This window comes from Mustelus asterias, chromosome 2 (genome assembly GCF_964213995.1).
Source record: "Mustelus asterias chromosome 2, sMusAst1.hap1.1, whole genome shotgun sequence".
Lineage (NCBI taxonomy): Eukaryota > Metazoa > Chordata > Chondrichthyes > Carcharhiniformes > Triakidae > Mustelus > Mustelus asterias.
In genome coordinates, this window is record NC_135802.1 from 87,890,382 (window position 1) to 87,913,722 (window position 23,341).

Below are 23,341 nucleotides of genomic sequence, written 5' to 3' on the forward strand. Positions count from 1 at the left end.
TCCCCACGCTACCTCATGCCTTCCTCCCGAAATCGCCTGGGCCCACTGAGTTTGCCACCCCCCCGCCTCATTATGTACTCTTGGCTCAGAGCCCAGACATTCATTAGAGCATTGCATCTCCAGATCCCCAGGGAAAATATTATTTGATTGACAGCTCAGTTCTATGCTGTCAATTGCACAATGTTTATATGCGGTAAAGAGATTTCAAGTATTTGCAGTTTCAGCAATTGATACTTTGAAGATTATGGATGATTAACACTTGTATTAGGAAAAAAAGGAGTGATCTTAGGAAAGTGAAAAGTTATCAATGATGACTTTTTGTTTAAATCTTTTTAAAAAGAAAGCAGTCTATTTTCACTATATGCTTCATTGAATCTATAGATTATGCAATGGGAAAATGGGTATAGAGGTGCCATGGTTGTCATGGAGGCATGAAGGGGACCGTTTGAACTGACTTTTTCAAAGTTTCCCTCACACAGTCTATTGTTAATGCCAACTCTGAGGTGCCATGATCTATGACTCTTTGAAAAGCTGGCTTGATTCCATGAAAATTGTGGAGGGCTTGGCTGCCACAGAGCTGGCCAAGTCTAGAATGCAGGTTGTGGGTTCACAGTTTGAAATCAGCCCGCTCCCTTAAAAGGTCTTGTTGAAAATCGGAATCCCTGGAAATCCATCAGAAACCTTGCAATCATGTCCCGACCACCATTTTCAACATCGCCAGAGCCTCCCAGACTACATGACAACCCAGCCTTTAGTCTCAAGCTCTTTGGGTTTGTCACCAACCATTTCCATTACTGATAACTTTCCCTTTTTATTCTCATTGGTATATAATCAAAATAATTAAAATTTTGTCATAGAAATAATCAGTTGGCAGAAATGATACAATGCATTTTAAAATTATCCTGCAGTTTTTTAAAAACCAAATGTCTTTAAAAGAGCACTTTCCACATGGGAAAATGCTTGGTAAAGTCTTTGTTAAATACTTCACAGCATTTTGGGTGATTGTAGCAGAGAAGATTTGAGATTCAAATGTGGTTTTATGTCTGGTGATACATCAAAACATGTACTAACGTAATGTTACACTAAATCAACAAAATCAATTCAAATTGACTAATTTTGATCTTACTGGAGAGAGAAAGTTCTATCAGTTCATTTTTGGAAATGTTCTCTTCAAAAATACAAGATCAATAAGGTAAGCTCATTACAAGATCATGGGGGAGGGAGTTTCTGCCCCTGTTTTTGGGGGGTGGGAACGGCAGAGCGGGTGGAGAATCAAGCAGGAGACTCAAAACAGTTTTTATGCCAGCGGAAATTCTCCACTCAATTGTCCCCGCACCCCGCTAACGACCTAACAGAGATTCCGACATTAACATTTGGAATCCCAATTTACATCAACTTGAATATGCATATTCAATTGCCTCCCACATTGGATTGTCCATTCGTGTTGGCATCAGGGCACACCACTGTGAATCATGACAGGTCCCCCATGATGTGCACCTGGTGAGCAGAACCCACCAGAGACACACAGGTGAGTTCAACCCCTACGGGGGTGAGGGTCATGCCTGGGCAGAATCCTGGCACGCCCCACACTACAGTGCCAAGGGGCAGTATCGGGACGTTCCATGGGAGGGCTGCCAGGGACTCTGTGGTAAGGGGCCGGGGGGGTTCCACGAGTTGGCGGACTTTCATGGGGAGGGGGCCTCCATGGTGGGAAGGGGGAGAAATGAGGTTCCATGGCATAAGGGGTTGGGCGCCCTTTAAAAAGGGTGCCCTGATCTTTAAAAAGCCCAAGTTGCAGGTTGTCAGCACGATGTTGTGGCACCTTCCCTTTCACTTCTTTTCAAGGTGTCAGGTAATATGGTCGGAAAAGTAATCAGTAAAGTGGACGGGTTACACATCAGTTAAACTGATGGGTTACACATCGCTTTTCCCATCTGAGCTGGTGCTTTGAAAAACAAAAATCAAATAATTCTGCCCTTCAGCTTAATGCTTCAGGTGGGAAGGTAGCAACGTAATGGCAACACAGGCAGGGTCACCAGTCATCGATATTTAGCCCAAAGCTTTGAAAAGAGCATTTCTTATTAGTGTTATGGACACTTCCTGTCGCTTTAGGGTAACTTCAAGTCTTTTGTCAGTCTTTATTTAGAAAATGTCTTTAGAAATTATAAACCCTAATCCATAGATTCGGCCAATACAAGTAATGAACAACAAACATTGGGGGTGGAATTTTATGAGACTTTTCCTCAGTGTCGAGCGGGCGTGAAACGGGGAGCGTTCCAGATCTGTTTTTTTAGGTGAGTTTTCAGGCCCAACCTTATGCACTCTATCGCAAAATGCGTATGCAGACCTCTGATACTGCACACATGCATTAACAGTAGCACGGGTCTGACAGACAAAGAGAAAGGACTGTCAGGCCCTTGCTATTGCAGGCAGCCTCAAGCAGCTCCTCCCCCCCAGGCAATCGCGGGGGCCGGCAGCCCGAAGTGCAGCCCCTGCCCCCACCGCCCAGACCGATCGCGGACCCCCCACCCCACCAATCGTGCCCACCCCTCCCCCACTGGTCCCGGCTCCTGACACTGCCCCCATCCCTGGCCCCACCCTCATTGGCCCCACCCCCGGGCATTGCTCAGGTGCCAGTGTGGCACTGCCAGTTTGGCACTGCCCAAGGGGCATCCCCGCCTTGCCCTCTGCCTCCCCAGGGGGCCTCAATGGCTTCCGGTTCCACCGGCAAGGCCAACACGACTGTTCCCCATTCATAGGGAGCAGGTGTTTTCCTCACCGAAGAGAACCAGAGAGGCAAGCGAGCCCGGATGATTGAGCACCGGGATCGCTGAACACATTAAAATGAGCATTACAATAAATTTAAAATTAACCAGTCTCTCGCCCATTTCCAGCGAGAGCCTGACCGCACCAGAAATCCAGCTGCCGTAAATCCCGCCAGTCACGGAAACAGGCGTCATTTGCGCTAGCCACTTTACGCCTGACTTTACAGCATTTTCCTGCCACAAAATGGGCATAAAGCAATGGTAAAATCCCGCGCAGGGAGTCTGACTGTTCTGATGATTGGTGGGTCAGCAAGAAAATTACTCAAGCTCAAAAATCACACTCTCAAGTTATGATTTGTGATACTGCACTTTAATGGCAATTCTCCCACTGGATTTAAAACTTAAATGGTTACTCATGCTATTCCTTCATCTTCTACACAGCAATCAGCATCCATATATCAAATCTTGAGTGATGAATCACTAGTCAGAACAAATTGCTAGTCAGAACTGTGCTCACTTCCAACCGGTTCAAATTAGTGGTGTTCTGCTGTACTTGTTCCATCTGTTGCTACAAATAATTTACTTGTCGTTTTTTTTTAAGTTAATAAATTTAAACTGCAATTGGAAAGATTTACCCTGCAATGTACAACAGAACCTTTGGAACCTGGCTACTCCAAAACTCTGCTTGAAATGTTCTCATTTGGAACAGAAAGGTTCTCAGATGGACTGTTAACAAGGAAGAATTAGTGACTGGTGTATCAAATAGCACAAATGGACACGACTAAGGTTCCTGTAATGAAATGGATCAATGCCAATTGATAAAGGACTTAGAGTTTACTTAACAATTGTGATGTGCTTTCCTTATTTTCTTTAGAAGTAGGGATGGCTTAGAGAAATGCACCAAGTAGAATAGTTTTCCATTCATTAGAAAAAATAATTATTAATTCCTGACGGTTCCTTCAGGAAGCGTAAAGGAGAACATGCCACTGTCTACATCAACGGGGATGACGTAGAAAGAGTTGAGAGCTTCAAGTTTTTAGGTGTCCAGATCACCAACAACCTGTCCTGGTCCCCCCATGCCGACACTATAGTTAAGAAAGCCCACCAATACCTCTATTTTCTCAGAAGACTAAGGAAATTCAGCTACGACTCTCATCAACTTTTACAGATGCACCATAGGAAGTATTCTTTCTGGTTGTATCACAACTTGGTATGGCTCCTGCTCTGCTCAAGACCGCAAGGAACTACAAAATGTTGTGAATGTACCCAATCCATCACGCAAAGCAGCCTCCCATCCAGTGACTCTGTCTACACTTCCAGCTGCCTCGACAAAGCAGCCAGCAGAATTAAGGACCCCACGCACCCCAGACATTCTCTCTTCCACCTTCTTCCTTCGGGAAAAAGATACAAAAGTCTGAGGTCACATACCAACTGACTCAAGAACAGCTTCTTCCCTGCTGCCGTCACATTTTTGAATGGACTTATCTTGCATTAAATTGATCATTCTTTACACCCTAGCTATGACTGTAACAATACATTCTGTACTCTCTCGTTTCCTCCTCTATGAATGGTATGTTTTGTCTGTTTAGTGCGCAAGAAACAATACTTTTCACTGTATGTTACTACATGTGACAATAATAAATCAAATCAAATCAAATGACGATGGGAATTAATGTGAGAAATTGTCAAGTTTGAAACATTTAGGGAAAAAGTTCCATCTCTTAGTTGAGAGCTTTGCTGCTGAATATTTGTCCAGATTTCTGATATGTATTTGTCATGCATAGTTGCGTCAATACAGCACAAAAGATGAGAATCTACCCCTTAGATGCTCTTCAGATGAAAATACTGGATGGCATCCACAGAACGTGTAGGGTCGACAGATAGGAAAACAACAGACTATAACTTGGATGGCTTTAATATTGACAAAGCCTGAATGTGTGCAGATACAACAATGGCCCATTTCAGTAGAGGAATCCTTACAGTTACACTCATACAACTCTATTCTGGGCATGGAGCCTTGCAACTGAAGGGGGATCAAATTGGAAGAAAGTGATCTTCACAACTTGCTGCAGTCCAAGGAGCTTCAATTCTCCAGGCAGACAGTGGCAGAGTTCAGTCACATCCTACAAGGAGACCTGCAGGGATTGTTGCAGCAAGCTCAGCAATGTCTGTTGTGAGTCAAGATCACCACAGCCCTAAAATTCCCTGCCTCAAACTCTTTCCAGGGCTCTCTGCCCCCTCTTTCCAGAGCGGGAATCTATGAAGGATTCTTACCAAGGGCCAAATGCAATGAAAGCTCCTTTACAATTCAGAGCCTCTCATTCAAGTATGTTTTATTTCTACAAGTCAAAAAGTTCATGAGCCATGACAAGAAAAATATCCACTTTGAATAATGTTTGAAATGGCCATGTCAGAACTTGTACCTTTCATGGCTTGTGCATGGCAGGAGGAAGTGGCATTAATCATAGGCTATGCAGTATATAAACAAGCCATTTGGCCTAACAAATTTATGTCAGCATTCATGTTCCACGCAAGCCTCATCAGAAACAGATCAAAAAATGGCATTGGCCCCATAAGAAACATAATGACATTGTACAACCCAAATTTGAATATATTTGCGAAGGTCTTATCTATTTCACATGAGAGTTCAGGCCAAGAGCTTTTTCAAACCCCTTCCCATTTACTCCACTTTTCTCTACCCACCCTCACAGGGAAACCAGGCAGGAGTTACATGTGATATTAATTGGGAAGGTTGAAGTAAAGCCAATAACCCCATTCTAAGTCAAACCGGAGCACTAAAGAGTCTAAAATCACGCCCAAAGAGTTAAAGGTGAACAGGTATATACCATAGCAGTAGGGTTAAATAAAATTAAAAGCAATCCGCATTTTTGGATCACTTTAACTGGCAACCTTCCAGCTGTGCTCTCCAGAAATAATTTCAACAGTCTTTACCAAATGTTTTTTGTCCTCTGATGACAGTCTAGAAGGTGGTCAATATTTCCATTTATGTTACTCGGCAACCCTCAATGAAAGTCATCACAGACATCAAAAGCAGTAACTTGCGAAATATTCCACAGAGTTTAACTGTAAGATGTCACTGGGTGCATTTCAGCAAAAGAAAATACCTTCTCCAACTGGGATTTTAAAAAAAAGTACAGGCCCCTCAGAGGTTATTCCCAATCATTTTGGTTTCCAAATTAAGTTCGTAATTTCAAACATTTGAAAAAAAGGAAGAGTTTAGTGGACAGTAAAATGAGACGAAAGACAGCATGGAAAATTAAAACATGAATATCAAACATTCAAACCACTGGTTTGACACATCAGAAAGGCAGACATCAAACATAGGTTTTTAAAAATGCATTTCCTACTATTTCTAAATCTATCAATTAGGGCAGAATTCTCCCATGCCCCTGCTGGCGGATTCAATGGCGGTTATGGTGGAAGAATTTGGCGGGAGGCCCAGAAGTCAGTTTTACATCAGTGTGCATTTGCAGCGGGATCTTCTGCTGGTGCCCACCACGGCGGGTGGATCAGGAAACCCACTGCAGGCCAGTGTGAAACTCATTTGCATCCCAGTATTGGGACCTAATGCCATACTGTTACAGGGCCTATTATGTTAATGGTACAAATGTGCATTCAAAATATTGAACTTAAATCTCAGGGCAGAATACTCCTATCCTACACAAAGCGAGATTGGTAGCGGGAGCCAAAATGTCGGAAACACACTGGCGTGAAATCATGTTGGAATCCAATGGTGGGGTTAGGGTGGGTTGAGCTTCCTGCTGCCAGGTGCATTCATTTGTATCTCATGAATGCTCATTAAAGCAGCTGGCCGCCAACATCACGTCAGGCCTTCCAATTTTGCTTCATGCCAGCGTGAAATTACACCAGTTTAAAGCAGTCCTCAGTTTGCAAGAGACTTTGAGGTGAGTGCAACAACTTTCTGCCACTGCTCCCAAGGTGCTGCACATCACTCTGCTAGGGCAGACCAGTTCCTGCTCTCCAACTCCATGCTGAGCTGGTCTAAATGGACAGTAGTGTGCTGCTGGGCCCCCCTCTGTCATTGTCTCAGTACAGTGGCGGGGGTTGATGACTATGGAGATCTCTTTGTGCCTGGTTCCACACACCCGTGTTTATTTGGACAGCTCTGTGCTATGGTTTTCATGCCGCCTCTGCCACAAAGGTCCGAAGTTTGACTGGGAGTGGTTGAATACAACAAATACAAAGGAGGCCAATCTGCAAGGAGAGCTGTGCAAGGAAGGAGGGAAGCAAACAGGCTGCACAATGGCAGGCAGAGGAGCAAGGAGGAGGCAGTGGCATAGTGGCATTGTCACTGGACTTGTAATCCAGAGGCCCAGGGCAAGATCTGGGTACCTGGGTGCGAATCCTGCCATGGCAGATGGTAAAATTTGAATTCAATAAAAATCTGGAATGAAAAGTCTAATGATAAGCATGAAACCATTTCAGGGAAGGAAATCTACCGTCCTTACTTACACGTTACTGCAGATCCACCGCAATGCGGTTGATATAGAGGGCAGTTAGGGATGGACGAAAGGAGGCAGATGAAAAAGATGAACTAGGGAAGACCGAGGGGATGGAAGCTGAACCCCAACAAGGCTGCATGAAAAACTCACAAAACAAGGGGGTCAAAGGGGAACCACACCGTTTACTGGAAAGGAATGCATGAAGACCCCAGAGATGGTAGATAGAGGCCCGGGGGGGGTGGGGGGATCCCACAATTCCGGCAAGCGGAAAAGGTGCCGCCAGAGCTGCCCACCACTGCATTTGGTCTCAAAGTGGAGAATTCCGCCCTCACATCATAAACTTCTAACCTCGTTAGCCAGATGCATTATGCAAGTCCATGACGTTTCTGCATGTAACACATAGGCTGGACATCTAAAGCGAAGTGGGCAGGCAGGTACAGAGAGATTTGCTGATATATATTCAGAAATCATTGAAGTTGGCAAAGCAGCTTAAGAAAGTGGCTATAAAGGCACATAAGATCCTGGTTTTATATACAGATGCATGGGGCTGGATTTTCCTGTGGCCTTGGGAACACTCTGTTTACAATTTTCCACCTTCAGAAATGTATACCTGACCCATGTGTGACTTTGCTCGGGATTTCTGTGTTTTCATTCAGGGATCAAGTTCATAGTGCATTTTGCATGTCACGATGGTGTGTGTGAAGAATATGGGTGCAGAGGCTGGTTAGTTCTCCAACAGGGCAGTCCATGCTATCAACATTGTTGAGATGCTTTCTAAACATCACCCCTCGACTCCTCAATACCCACCTAACCCCACACCTCCTCAAATTGTCCATGCTAATCCAAACATGCTTACTTCCCCATCCACCATATTGCCACCCCATACCACTTCCACCATCTCCACCCACCCCAATGACACTACCCTAAGTACACCGATCTGTAATGCCTCGCACCTAGAGCCCCCAATCTAAACTCTTACCACTTCCAAGGAATTTCCCCTGAAAATACTATGCCCTCAATCCAAAGCTATACTGCTTACAAAGAGTAAAGGAAGTTCTAAGAATCCTGACAGATTCTTCAAAGTGATGCACAGGTTCATGAAGCAAAACCTTCAATCGCAGCACACAAAATGACGTCTGCGGTTCAGGGTTACCCAACTGGTGCTCATACCACTACTTATAATGTGACAGTAATTATTTATGGCACTTCTGGAGCTAAAGTTCAAGAAATGCACCATAAAGCTTCGATATGCCTTTTTGTCCTTGCTTACATGGGACAAGTGCCCCAGTGGGCCTTAGAAAGGGTCTGATGATTTGCTGAGTGAATAATTTTAGTGCAATTTGAGATTGATCTTTTTCACTTGCTGACATCATTATGCCATTAGATGTTCAAATTGGGCAGCAATTTACAGGAAAAGTCAGCCTTTTGTGCCTTTGAAACCTGTGACTGGCACCTGTATTTAAGTGTGAAGGACACTTTTTAATCTTCCTTTGTCTCAGTGTAGACTTTGAAGTAAAATATAATTGCAGGCAGCAGGAGTCAATCTTTAGGATATCTCCACTGCAGCAGGTGAATAAATAGTCGGAGTTTCCGACTGCTCTGCGGGTAGGTTATCCCACCACACGTGGAATGCATGAGGACATGATCCCATTTGTGTCAGCTCTCTGCCATTGTCATCCCTGGGTTTCTCCAGGCTGCCTTGTAAAGGGTTCCATCGACTAATTATAAGGAAAGTGCAATCAGTCGATGGAGTTAGGGAAACCAGGACTGCCCACCTCCTCCAGTTTTTTCAAGACCATGGTACTAGAGACCAGTGCATCCAATGAAGGTACAGCGTATGATTGGTGTTAAATATGCCTTAAAACCTGTGGAAATATAAGTGTCTCCACCCTCTTGCCCCACGCAAATTAAGTGCCCTCCCTTTGACCTTGCAAATTGATGTGGTCAGTGCTGGAGAACCACCAGTGCTGTAGCTTATACATTTTTGGTGCATTAGAGTATGTACGCAAATCCCCACAGTCTTAATAGTTAAGGATATCACTAAAACCAGCCAAAACCCGCACTCTTTCCATTGAAATGTCCTTCTTTATTTTTCTTGTCAACAGACAACTATTAATGTGGAAGGGTCAGCAGTCATCATGGCTGGTTTTCCTTAACGTTGATCAATATATGGATCCTGGTAGAGGACTTTACCTATCTTAACAAAGAAACTTATACTGGAACCACGTTTTCAAAAACAGAATCACCTTAGTGTGTATTATTATTTGGAGGTGAAATTATTGCATGCTGTTCTCCACCATTAACTTTACCAGCGGCACTGTGATTCGCACTGCTGCCTCACAGAACCAGGGACCCGGTTCGATTCCCAGCTTGGGTCACTGTCATAGAATAGAAGAATCATAGAAACCCTACAGTACAGAAAGAGGCCATTCAGCCCATCGAGTCTGACCACAATCCCATCCAGGCCCTACCCCCATATCCCTACATATTTTACCCACTAATCCCTCTAACCTGTACATCTCAGGACACTAAGGGGCAATTTTAGCATGGCCAATCAACCTAACCCGCACATCTTTGGACTGTGGGAGGAAACTGGAGCACCCGGAGGAAACCCACACAGACATGAGGAGAACGTGCAAACTCCACAGAGAGTCTGTCTGTGCAAACTCCACACAGAGTCTGTCTGTGCGGAGTCTGTATGTTCTCCCAGTGCCTACATGGGTTTCCTCTGGGTGCTTTGGTTTCCTCCCCAGTCTGAAAGGTGTACTGGTTAGGTGCATTGGCCATGCCCAATTCTCCCTCAATGTCCCCGAACAAGCACCGGAGTGTGGCAACTAGGGGATTTTCACAGTAACTTCATTGCAGTGTTAGTGTAAGCCTGCCTGTGACACTAATAAATAAACTTTTAAACTTTAATTGCAGATATCAACCCTAAACTTCTAAAGCAGTGGTACCTGGAATAGGAGACTTACACTGAGTCAGAAGATACGTTCAGTAAGCACAAAATCTACACAGTAGCACGTGAATGCTACATAATTTGGAGGAAAAGAAAGTAATGTCCTTCCAGAATATCTGGAGCATGGATTATACTCACCAAACAAATTGAGTGCCAATATTGCAAATTCAGTACAACATTAAAGCTCAGTTTCTCAGAGATTGTCTTAATTCAGCTGTACAATGAATATGACTAATTGTCTTAGAATTGAAGGGAGACATTAAACATAACTTTTGTCACCAGTTCAAATCCCCTTCATTCCTCGAGAGAAAAGTTTAAGCTGATTTAGTTTTCATAATGCGATCATTGCCTGCATTCATTACTGAATGAAATAAATACATCACACCAGCATTTTGCTTTGTCTTCGCTTGTGCTTGATATGAGGATCAGAAAGACAGACCAGAGGGTGAAATCATAAAACAGTTTTATTGCAGATCATTTTAGTCATACGTATTTAATGTTTTGCAATAAGAAGATAGGATCTCTCTCACAAAATGCCAAAGCACTTAAGAGATCTTCTGTTGACAGGAGCTTTCATTTTCTTTATCCAATTTTATCCCACTGAAGAATTATTGGCATATCATGAATTGGTGTTTTTTATTATTCTGCTTTAGGAATTCCCAGCATAAAACTTGATTGTTGCAACAATTGGCTGCATTGTGTAAACCTTCATGTAATGTTTTTTAGCGGGGCAGAATCTGTGGTGGGTAAAATTGTAGACTCATAACACCACAGGAAAACCAGCAGTGGCACAATGAAGCAAACTGTGTTTTCAGTTAGCCTGGGTGGCAAGTAATGTACAGGCCCCTTTGCAAGCTGGTATGAACTTGGGCAGTAATCCATCCTTTGGCATTCCGATTTCTGAAACTTAGTCAAGACATTTTACTTTGTTTGCCACCAGTCATTTTAAAAGCAGATGGATTCTGTTTCCCCTTAAAAAAAGGAACATGTAACTAGGAGGATGCTTATCTTCCCTGAATAACTCCAGCGGCACATCTTGTTATTTATGGCATGGGTTTCTCCACCAGCATCGGATAATACATTACTCATAGGTTTCATAGAATCATACATTCCTAGAATTTCTACAGTGCAAAAGGAGGCCATTCAGCCCATCGAGTCTGCACTGACAACAATCCCACCCAGGCCCTATCACTGTAAATCCATGTATTTACCCTGCTAATCTCACTGTCAGTAAGGGGCAATTTAGCATGGCCAATCAACCTATCCCACACATCTTTGGACCATGGGTCCATGGACCATCAGAACACCCGGAGGAAACCCACACAGACATGGGGAGAACGTGCAAACTCCACACAGACAGTGACCCGAGTCCGGAATTAAACTCTGGCACTGTGAGGCAGCAGTGCTAATCACTGTGCCACCGTGCCACGTTTCAGAGCAGAGATTTTGAAAGCAGCTCACTTAAAAAGTGATAACTTGAATTTAAAATTAAGAATGTTTTCAGTGGTGAAATCCTGGCCACTTCAAGGACCACTGAATGCCATGGAGCTGTTACTGTCATAAATATTTAACATTTATTTCAAAAATCTGCCAAAGTACTAACGCACATATATGAATGCCAACATGTACAATAGTGCACATTTTTTCCCCCAATTTCTTTTGCCCTGCAATTAATTGTTTTGATATTTCCATGTTCAAATACAAGGCCAGTTTAATGATAAAAAACTCATCCAAGCCTCTAAGGTTTTCCTGGTCCTTTCAATTTTATTTCAGGTATGGCTTTGTCACTTGATGAGAAATAGCAGATGCAGCTTAGCCATGGAAAAGCTGAAAAGCTATTTACGACTACAGCTCAATTCACTGAGGGTTCAACTTCGACATTTCTATTTCAGGGAAGATGGTTTTGTGCCATTTGGCTCACCTTTGGAACTTTATTTGTATCCAGTTCAGGCAAAATGAATATTCATTTCCTTTTTCACCTGTTAATCATTGGTGCAAATTCACAAAATATCGCTCCCGCTCTGAAAGATGTTTGTGGGAGGAATGGAAGAGTCATATTGATACAGTAACAGAGACTCTGTGGGTGATGGTCAAGAATATTGTTGAAATAAATCACCCAGACTAAACATTATGTTGTGAAATATTGAGAAATCAAATCATTTTTTTGAAAAAGAGAATTGTAAATTTCTTTTTGGCAAATCCGCCTCATTTTTTGGATTTCTTAAAAAAAAACCTTTCCAGTCTCCAGGACAATGCGGTCTACCCCTCTCCTATTTTCTGATCAGGAAGAAGGACATTAGTACTTAGATCCACTATTTGAGCCGTTGAAGGACTGATGTTTTGACATGACACTGGGAGGAAAATGAGGTAGGGGGGTTGGTTTTGTCCTTTCAATCTCATTAACATATCTTCCTGTTACCTGCAGCTGCTTTAGGGAGAAGCACTCTGTCCTCCTGCCCTCCTGGTTTTGAGCAAACCCTGAAAAATTTCTGGCAACATAAAGTGGGAGACTGGAGGCCAGATTTCTGTAGGGTTGGGCTGACATCTGGAGACCAATAAAAGTGCAGGCCAGGATCCAAAAGTCCTGTCCCAAATTCTGAGAGATCCCATTTTTGGCAGCAAGCAGAAAGTGACAGGACATTAATCACATTGGCAGAAACCGAAGCCCAGCAGGGCACTTAAAGTTAGGCCAAATTCAAATAGACTGCACCTTTGCTCTTCCAAGGGTCTGAACCCACAATTCGGGAGCCACAAGTTTATGCTCCTGAAGGGCAGTCATGATTTGAGGTTTGTTTTAAAATCCCCCCTCCTCTTTTAAACATGGGAAAAACAGACAGAAGCTGTCAGTTGGGAGTTAAAAAACACCCTCAGCTGGACTGCTTTGATTGACAGAACATCTAGTGTAGGTTACAATGAGCTTTCACCATCTGTTCCTGCAGTTTCAATAGAGTATTTTGATGACATTTCCAAAAGGCTGTTGTTACATCTGAGTTTACTATGAATGCGCGGCAGAGTTTCAAGAACTACAAAAGCACTCATCTCAGCAAGTGGGTGCTAAATTCATATTTTGATTGACAGTTTAGAGGCTATTAAAGGATGAGCTGTTTTTAATGTGGTTACCACATATTTTATAACAGACTGACAACCTGAGGGGATTAAAATCTTTAAATGGGTTTCATGAATGGGGGTTTTTATCAGTTTTAAGTATATTAAATTGAGAAATTGATCAGATTTCAGAGGCCTGTTCTGAGGATACTGGGTAAGTTGCCTTAGGGGTTAGGCAGTGAAATACGAGCATGGGGTGAGGGAAGGAGAGCCTTTCTAACCTCAAACTGGCCACCCCCCTCCTTCATGCTGCATATCATCTGCTTCTGAGGTTGGAGGGCCCAAGTCTAACACACTGCTGTCCCTCCAGAGTGAAAATTGGATGTAATGGGACCTAATAAACTAAGGCAAGTTTGCCAAGTTGGGAAATTTCCTGACTGGAGATATCCATTTTGGTATTGAAAATCTCCCCAGGCTCACCTCACTGTTGACTGTCACTACTAACCAATTGAGTTCAAAACTCGTTTACAAATCTTATCACAGCATCACTTCATCCTAACACCACAATTCTATGTGCCAACATGCAGCCGTCACTCTTTCAATCCAGTCCTTCATCCCTTCACATCCTCTTCCATTTTACCAATGATGACAGAATGTTAAACCGTCTGAGTCCAACACTCAGATACTCAACCCTCTTCCACTGCAAAGTAAAACATCCTCAAAACCTCCTTGCTCAGTTTTCAGTCACTGCGCCAACTCCTTTTCTACGAGTGCTCGATTCCAAATCCACATCTGTGAAACACCTTGGGAGGCTTATTACCTTAGGGTGCTATGTAAACACAAGTTGTTGGACTTACTTTTTCTTACAGAATTCTGATCGACAATTTGTTCATCCTTTATTGTTTTTACATTTTGTAGAATCGAGAAGGTACAGAAGAAGTACATTTATTCACTGTAGTTTTGTTTATATTTTACAGGAAGGACTCTATATGGTTGAATGGAAAGGCAGACGTTTAAGATATCATACTGTTGTTTGTGAATTAGGAAACAGATGTGTCTGGTAATCTTGCCTCAGGCTGACTGAAATCTTGTAATGTTTCTGTAAGGGTAAGATTTATCAGCTTGCACATCCCACCCTGCTGGGAACACAGGGTATCATAACAAGCAGCACAGTGCATAATTCATACAAGATTCTTCTTTGCTATTTGTCTTCAACAGTAATGAAATATGTCAACTCCGAAGATATAAAAAGTTTCTACGCAGATCGAAGTGACTTCACTCTCTTTCAGAAACACGTAAAATGAAGCAGATTTTGATTATGCTATTAGCTGACAGGATGCACCAGCAAAATTCCTTGTGCCATACTTATTTTATTAAGAGAATATTTTGAAAAAGCATTGCAAGTTTCATTCACATAATGACATTTAAAATTAGATTTTTTTTTGCAGGATGTAATCCCGGTTAGATCTGTAATTTTAGTCTTTGAAAAAGTTGGTGGGTGTCATATTAACAAACAAATGCTCCTTCCTAACAACTTTTATTTTAAGTTTTAAAGTTTAAAGTTTATTTTGTTCGTGTCACAAGTAGGCTTACATTAACATTGCAATGAAGTAACTGTGAAAATTCCTTAGTTGTCACACTCCAGTGCCTGTTCGGGTACACTGAGGGAGAATTTAGCATGGCCAATGCACCTAACCAGCACGTCTTTCGGACTGTGGGAGGAAACTGGAGCACCCGGAGGAAACCCACACAGGCATGGGGGACACATGCAGAATCCGCACAGACAGTGACCCAAGCCGGGAATCGAACCCGGATCCCCGGCGCTGTGAGGCAGCAGTGCTAACCACTGTGCCACCGTGTCACCCATATTTTAAATCTATGTAAAATATTGCAGGTCAAGTTATATTAGGTAATGCAGCTTTGAAGAATAGGGTTACATTTCAGAAATGTGAATCACTTTTTATCAGTGATGGGCAGGTGATTTGTAACTAGTTTCTATCTTTCTAAATAGCTATCAGTTTGTTCAATATGAATATTCATTGAAAAACTTACCACGTTAGGAAACCTTTTGAATTCCTAATTTAGGTATGATATTTCTAGTTCCTGCTTTGGTGTTGTACTTACCCTGGCATTGGTCCACCACTGGCAAGGCTGTAAACCTGGCGTGGATTGAGCAGGAACTGGAATTTTCTGAAGATTCTGTGAAAAGAGTATAAATCCATTTCACTTTTTAGTGTTAGATCTTTGTTTCAATTTTTTTTTTAAAACAAGAAGCTGAATTTGATAAAGCAAAAAGGAGTTTTTATGGACAAGGTAATGCATGTGGATTCATCACTTAATACAGAAGTGATCTGTATTGTTACTGTAATCATTTTAGCTTTAATGATGATTTATAATGAAGGTCTTTTCCAGGAGTGAGCTCGGGTCAAGCCTGTACTCGGTGTCACACCTAATTAATGTCCCCAGGCAGTGTTCTCACAGAAATGAGAGTTGAAGCAGTGCACAAGTCACAGGGGAGGATAAATGGAGGCACTTGCAGGGGATATTAACTAGACACGACACTTGTACCAGGTCATTTGTTTTCCACACTTTGTTTTTACTGCGTTACTAATGACTTGCAATTTCAGTTGTGCAACATTTATTATATCATAACAACTAAACGGAATTAAAGAAATGTAATTTTATAAAAGTAATTTTTGCCGGTTTTGCTTGGTTCAGATTTTTAAAAAATGCTTACTGAGTGGAGTGGTTTCAACAGCAGCTTACATGTGTCAGGGATGACGAAGAACTTAAATAAAAACAGAATTAGCCAAAAAGTACGTCTAATATTAAATCGGAAAATGTCAGCAAGCTGATTTTTTTTTAAGACTGCACACAGCATTGCAACATTCAACGGATTTCACTTGTAGAAATTGCCAGTACATTAATTTTTGAGGATATTTAGAAAGGTGCTGCTGCTAAACAGCTAGCTGTTAGACATAAAGTGCTAACCATCACCCAGTGGAATAAGCAGGAACTTGAGGAAGCTAGCAGAAATACAGTTGACATACATTTAAGACTTATGAAGAACCGCATAAATTTCCACACTTTGTAGATAAATAACATTTACTACATTTTTCAGCCAGTCTTAATGCTATCAATCATAAACTGGCAACAAAGTCCACAACGTTCCTCACCAAACCATGCCTAATAGTGCCCTAAAATACTGACACCTCCAACATATTTGTGCTCAGTGGGAGGGTGCCTCATTAGCATGGGGCTGACAGGACAAGCACTCCTCTGGCATCCACCTACCCAATGCATGTACAAAACTGCCCTGTTTCCTACCTTGAGGGTGGTGAGGGCATAGGTTATCCAGATTCTCCACAAGGCCACATTCTTCTCAGATCACAGAGCAACCTGATTAAGTAATTTCACAAATAGTTTTGGAAACATTTGGGGGTCCAGTTTACTTCCAAAAATGATTTGGGGACTCTAGTGTTGGGCTCTACATTCACCCTTGTTGGGGGCTGTCATTGGTTTAGCAAAGATGTTGCCACAGAAACACTAGATCCTTTGCCAGGCAGAGGAGCACAAAGTCTTGGTTTAAAGTGACCTCGCCTTTAGTTCTTCCCTCTGATTACTATCGCCTTTTAAAAGGCAAGCCAGAGATTTTGCCCCTCTCAAAGCAGCTGGGAACCTCCCAGAATTATGGAATTCCAATTCAACCAGATTCTGTCCTATTCCTTAGAATACTGCTTGGATAATGGCAGAACACTTGTGCAACTTCAGTTGCCAAAGAGGTTTATTTGTTGCCATCTTGATCTGGCAGGATGACCCCCTGTGATTGGCTAAAGTTTAGAACTGGTGTCAGACGTCGCTTCCCAGTGCACAGTGCGACTGACATTAACAACTCCGTAATTATGAAACATTGTTATTTCAGCTGAAAGCTGACATTGCGATTGTACTTCGGTTCAAATTTTGTCATTTCCTTCTTATGGACCAAAAAGCAGAAATGGGAGGCTCACCTTTCTCCTTGCTTCCCGCCACTTTTGGGATTCACAAATACCAAGAGTGGATGTGTGCCTGGAATTGGTGTGATCTGCAAAAAAAGGTATTCAAATTATGAGATTTTCATGCAATGGTCACAGTGTGAAGTTTTTCTTTTTTATGTATCCCATTTTATTTTAAGAATTGTTTGCATTCCATCAGGGCTGTGTTGAAGAGGTCACCGAGAGGTAAAATGGCAGCACAAACTCTTCCTCTGAAATACTTTCCCTATCCCTTGGAGGAGCATCTGGTCTCAACCTGCAACTTCCCCACAACAGCGTGGCTGAAATCAACATCTCAGCCCAGTGCTGCTTCGACCAATGCCCCAGTTCAGAAACGATTTAAGTTAAGATTTCTACAGAAGAAAAAAAAACAAAACTTGAAACTTTTAACAAAATTCCAGCACTTATTACAAACATTCAAATCTTTTAACAGGACAGAATAGGTCATTTCCTTTGATCGTGTCTGACAATTTTCTGGAGTGATTTTAATTATATATCCTTGAAATTTATAAAATTCTAAAAAACGGCAAGCTCTCAAAAACAGTTATAAAGAACCTTCCTTTTCTAGGCGATGCCCTTTTTGCAAAACACATGCATTAAAAAAAGAATTCCTTCACAGAAAGAGAAGGGTTAATAAAATAAAAATCCGAGAAGGCAGGCAGAATTACATGTTTCTTGCCCCATACCTAAGGTACCAAGAATCAAGAAGTCAAGGATCCTTCATTAGCTTAGCAAGATAGAGAGATTATTGAAGCACACTGGGTCGGATTTTTACTTTGGACACCTGGAGTGAATGGAACAATCATAGCATTCAAATGACCTAAGGTCATTTACTGCCTTATTTATTCTACATATGTCCATCCATTTGTACCAGGTGTTGAGTGGGTGGACCTGCTCTCCTTGATGGAGCTGCTGGAACTGACTCAAATAAAAAGACTCTCCGCTGATTTTTTCGTGTAGTCAAAAGCCTCTCGCAGAGGCCCTGATAATTGGCCAGTTCTGCATAGAATCTGGCCAAATTTCTTCCCTTTCCAGTTGAGGAGTTGAGAACTGACCTGGCCTCTGCGATTTCCTGCTTCAATGCAAATCTAACCCAGGCCTCAAAATGACTCCGGGCTCTTGTCTGTCCCTTTTGCACCAACAGTTAAAATCAGTTCTATTAATTAATGCGGAATATTAATACAAGGGTGCAGAGAATTCCTGATTTCTTTATTTTGCATGGTATTATTCACAACAACGGGGCTACTAAAACATTCTAACTAGTTGAACATTTCATTTTACAGTCATTAAAAACAACTTCAGAAAAATGCATTATTTAAAAAATAACATCAAATAACCAAGAAGACCACGAGCTAATACTGCAATTTATAGAGGAACCGTGCAAGCTTGCATTTCAGAGCATACAGATTATATTGCTGGACAGGAGTTCCTTGTGCTCCTCGTGAACTGTTTTGAAAGCAATTCTATTCCACCAGATTTCCCACTGACTTACCAACTTTTACAGTTAATTAAGTAGCATATTTAATTGAAAGTAAATCTCTGATCATTAAGTGTCGTTATCATAATTGGCACAGTGGCATTTGGCACCACACTCTTATTTAATGTTAACACCTACACAATCTCAACGTCGAATGCTGTGAATCAACCAGTGCTTTATAGATAGCTGCAATGAACTCCGGAAACTCTGCACCCCAAATTTCAAAGCAATGCCCTACATTTTCTTACCACTCCTGTAAAAAATAGTCACAAGTTTCCCTTGGGATTTTGTCATATTTTTCTTTCCATGATCGTGCTGCTGTCCTTTTCAGAGCATTAACTATGTGCCAATGGAGCACAGAATGACAGAGATGAAGTACCTAACTACCTCAGTATGAAGTCCCGATGGAATCAGGTAAATTAATGAGACTCATCCAAAGGTTATGTATGATCTATTACTTCCTCTAATTATAAATAATAATCCTGATCATTATGCTGGTTAGCTATAAAGAACTAAGATAAATGTGCTTAACCATGATTAATAGACATCAATGAACTGCATAGGTCTCTTTCGTTGCCATGGTAGCTCAAGGTGCCGCAGTTATTTCTTTTTGTTTCTTTTTTTTCCACTGGCACAGACACTAATTCTTTGGGAAGTAAATATGAATCTGCTTTGCAAATCACTTTTAGACTTCAGCAGTACTTAATGACCCTCTTAGCGCACCATTCCAAAGAGTTAAAGTACATTTAAGAACACCTGAACAGAAGCACGTGATCACTGCAATTAAATAAATCATTTCCTGAGCAACTCTGTTAAAAAAAAGTCAAGTTATTTTCAACACTGGGGCTAAAATACTATCTGACAGCTGGAAGCCATAGCTTAATAGTGTGTCATAATGGCACAGCCAAAGCTGGAGAGATGACAGCCTTATCGTTTGTACTGCAGCCTGCAGTTCATTGCTGAAACCAGAGGCCAAATAGCTTAGCCACTAATGTTTATTTAAATATATCCTGAACTACCAACATTTACTATACATTAACCAGAGCTACCCTTACTCTGGTAGTTCATGTCAAAAATAATAGTTAAAAGGCAATAGTAGTTTTGACATATGTCAGCTGCCACGTTCTTTTTTTACATGGAATGAAATGCAATGATTGGAGGGCCAATGGGAGAAATAAGCTGATCATTTTTCTTACCATCAGTCATGAATTGACATTCATTCCAACAACTGTCAGTGCACGCCATCAGCACAAAACATACTATTGTCTTTTGAAGACACTAAGATAAAGGGAATTGAAACATTTTCATTGTTTCCTTCCCTCATCTTCTGATGATCAAGAACCAGGGGAAAAAGATCTAAAGTAATTGGTGGGAGAATTGGAGGGGCATTGAGGAGGACGTTTTTCACATCGGGGATGGTGGAGGTCTTGAACTCACTACTGGAAAAGGGTGGATAGAGACAGAATCACTCTTCGTAGTTAAAAAAGAAACTTGGGCGCACACTTGAAGAGCTGTAACCTACAAAGCTATGTACCAAGAGCTGGCAGCTGAGATTAGGGAGGATAACCATTTTACTACTGGCACTGATATGATGGGCTGAATGGCCTCCAACTTTGCTGTAACGTTCTATAATTAATGCAGAGGTGCAGCCCCAGAGGTGCCAGTCTCCCTCCACTACCTTATTAAAGTCACCATGTGTGAGCCTGGACAACAAGCAGAGTCAAGCCATTTCACTGGCAGAGCAGAACCCTGGGTTGACAAGCCATTTAATTCTGGCAGCAGATCCCAGCCCTGCATTGTACTATACACACTCGGTGTATTGGAGATAAACTTTATATAGGCATTTATTTTTTCATATGCAAAATAATATTTTTCAAGGCATGAGAATTAGATAAACTCAGGAAAAACAACTGGCAAACTAAAGCTGGAGATAGTTATCGGTGTGAAGGGAATACAGTCTGCTTTGACTAATGGTGCTGTTTATTCGGATTAGATTTTGATTATTTGTCTCAGATTATTCAAATGATAATTCACGGAAGTTTTCCATTCTGGAAGTAAATTGATTCCTTGTGATTCACGGAATGCTACACCAGAGGAAAAACTTCAGAATCTCAGTCTGTCTTGTAAACAACTCTCCATACAGCAAGGGGTTTGCTGCTCACATTCCATGTAGTTGAGTGACAGAAATAATTAATATTCTAATTACCTGCCTGTTGAGAAAAAATCTGGCTCGTCTTCAAAGAAACCTGCTTTGCGAGAGGACTATTTTGATCTGGAGTGTCAAAATCTGGCTTGGAGCAATACACATACCATGGGCTCTTCCCATTCTGGAGTTCCCTTGCTTCAATTATTGCACCAGACACATCATGCACTTAGAGGTAGAGTTCTGTCAATAAAAGCCTGCATCATAATCAACACAGATTCAACTAAGAGATTCTGAAATGATTCCTCAATTTCTGACATGACTATTTAGATTTAGTCAGCCATTTAAATGATGTTAAATCAAGCATTGTCATGCAAATTATCTGCATAATCTTTTGTCTCCGTTTCATTAGGTATTGTGCAAGTATATTCAAACATTAATTTGGCTTGAATGGCACAGTCTGGCAATGACGTTTGCCACCTTTCAGAAAGGACAGAAGTGTGTGCTGAACAGTCCATATAATTTTGGGTGAAAAATGTCTTGGTGAAAAGAGCAAGGGCAATTTTTGTACATGGCGTACATCAAGTGAGCAGTGGTTAGGGTGTTTAATCTCCCTGCCCAATGACATTAGCAGCAATCTTGATTCATTTTTCTTTTCACAGTCAAAGTATATTTAAAGAGAACATTGGATGCCAGCACGAATCAGTCTGCTAATGTGCTGCTCACTGTTCAGAAGGACAGGAAATCTGGCAGGCCAATTGGCATTTAAAGGGAGCCTGTGGCCCTTAAAGTGGAGGTGTGCTTTTTATAGGTGCTCAGTACAGTGTGTGTTACTGAGGCAGCTGTTACTCACAATAAAGGGCTGTGGTGGAAGAATCAATTCAGTTAGGTCTTTCAGGCTCAGGCAGGTTTATTGTATAACACTTCCTCAGTACTACTAACTGTGGTGAACCATAGATGGTTACCACTATGGGTACTTGTACATATGTTACTCTTGTTACTGTTGGGGTTAGGGTTTGGGTGTTCCACCTGTTATCATTGTTTATGTGGTACGCTCCGTTTGGCTCCGCCTTCTTACAGGAGTATAAAGGTCACTGCTACTTCCTAGTAGCCTTTAGTCTGGGATAATATTGTTAAGTAGTGTGCTCCTATTTTGTCGTGAATAAAAGCCTTTATTCCCAGGTACGTCCTAGCCTCCCGTGTGAATCAATCGCGCATCACTAACGCACAAGAAGCACCCAACACAAAGTGTTCCAGCTGTCTCTATTTACAGTACAATTATCACTTGTTTAACAAGGTCATTGCCACACACTGTGATTAGTATTGACAGTAGCAACAGCAGAATGGCCACATCCAAGCTCCCCATCCCACCCCACTAATTCTCTGACATTTGTTGCGGAAGTGTTCATGGAGCAATTAAGGAATAGGGAATAGGGAAGAGATCCTCTTCTCCACTGGTGCATGTCAGAAGCCCTAGAAAAAGAGTCAGAGGCAGAGATGTGGCTGGGCAGGTCAAAGCCAGCTCGAGGACTTGATTGCAGGTCGAAAATAAATTTAATGACCTTATCAGGGCTCCTAAGATCTAAATCCCATTCACATCCCTCTTACTCTCTGTAATCCTACGCTGCTGTACATTGACACCAGCACTTCCATTTCCCCTATTCCATGCCTTATCTTACAACCCCATCTTCTGCTTGCACTCACACACTCAAAGCCTCGTATCATGCTTATTGTGAAATGTCTTTCTTGTTCACACTTCTCCTTGCACACTATGCAAAGCCACCTCACATTTTCAAAACCATTCAACTTTGCAACAACTAATGCTTTCCCACTCTTCCTCCAAGTTTACACAGGGTACATGATGGGAGGAGGATGGCCAGAGTTTGTCAGTATAATCAAGTCCAGATGTAACAAAGGCATACATCAGGAATTCAGCAAAAGATGAACCAAGCTGGATTGGAGATAGGCAATGCTGCAGAGGTTGTAATAGGCGGCATCTTGGTGATGGCACAGCAATGTCGTCAGAAATTCATTTCAGGGTCAAATATGACACCAAAGTTGCAAACAGTCTGGTTCAGCTTCAGACAGAGGAAAAGAATCACTGGCTAGTGTACAAAGTTTGTGACGGGTCCATAGACAATGGCTTTGGTCTTCCCAATACTTGGTTGAAGGAAATGCATGTTCATCCAGTACTGGATGTTGGACAGGCAGTGTGGCAATTTAGAGAAAGTGGAGACTTTTGAGGAAGATAACGGTGAGGTGGAGCTGGGTTACATCAGTTTACATGTGGAAATGAAGCTGTGCTTCCAGATGATGTTGGCGAGGGATAGCATGTAGATAAAAAGTAGGAGGGGTCCAAGGATAGAACATTGGGGGACACCAGAAGTAATGGTGGAGGGGTGGGAAGAGAAGCAAATCCAAGTTATTCTCTAGCTATGAC

The 23,341-nt window shown here is 42.0% G+C and overlaps 1 protein-coding gene across 6 annotated transcripts in view; it reads right to left on the reverse strand.

Moving 5' to 3' along the window:
• The window catches only part of dgkb (diacylglycerol kinase, beta), a 679,678-nt gene that overhangs the window by 387,198 nt on the left and 269,139 nt on the right, over positions 1 to 23,341 (reverse strand). For all 6 annotated transcript variants that reach the window (XM_078228107.1, XM_078228097.1, XM_078228136.1 and 3 more), the window contains 2 exons: positions 17,258 to 17,331; positions 15,375 to 15,449 (listed from right to left, as the gene is read on the reverse strand). In XM_078228107.1, coding sequence (XP_078084233.1) covers positions 15,375 to 15,449; positions 17,258 to 17,331 — 149 coding nt within the window. The remainder of the gene's footprint in view (positions 1 to 15,374; positions 15,450 to 17,257; positions 17,332 to 23,341) is intronic.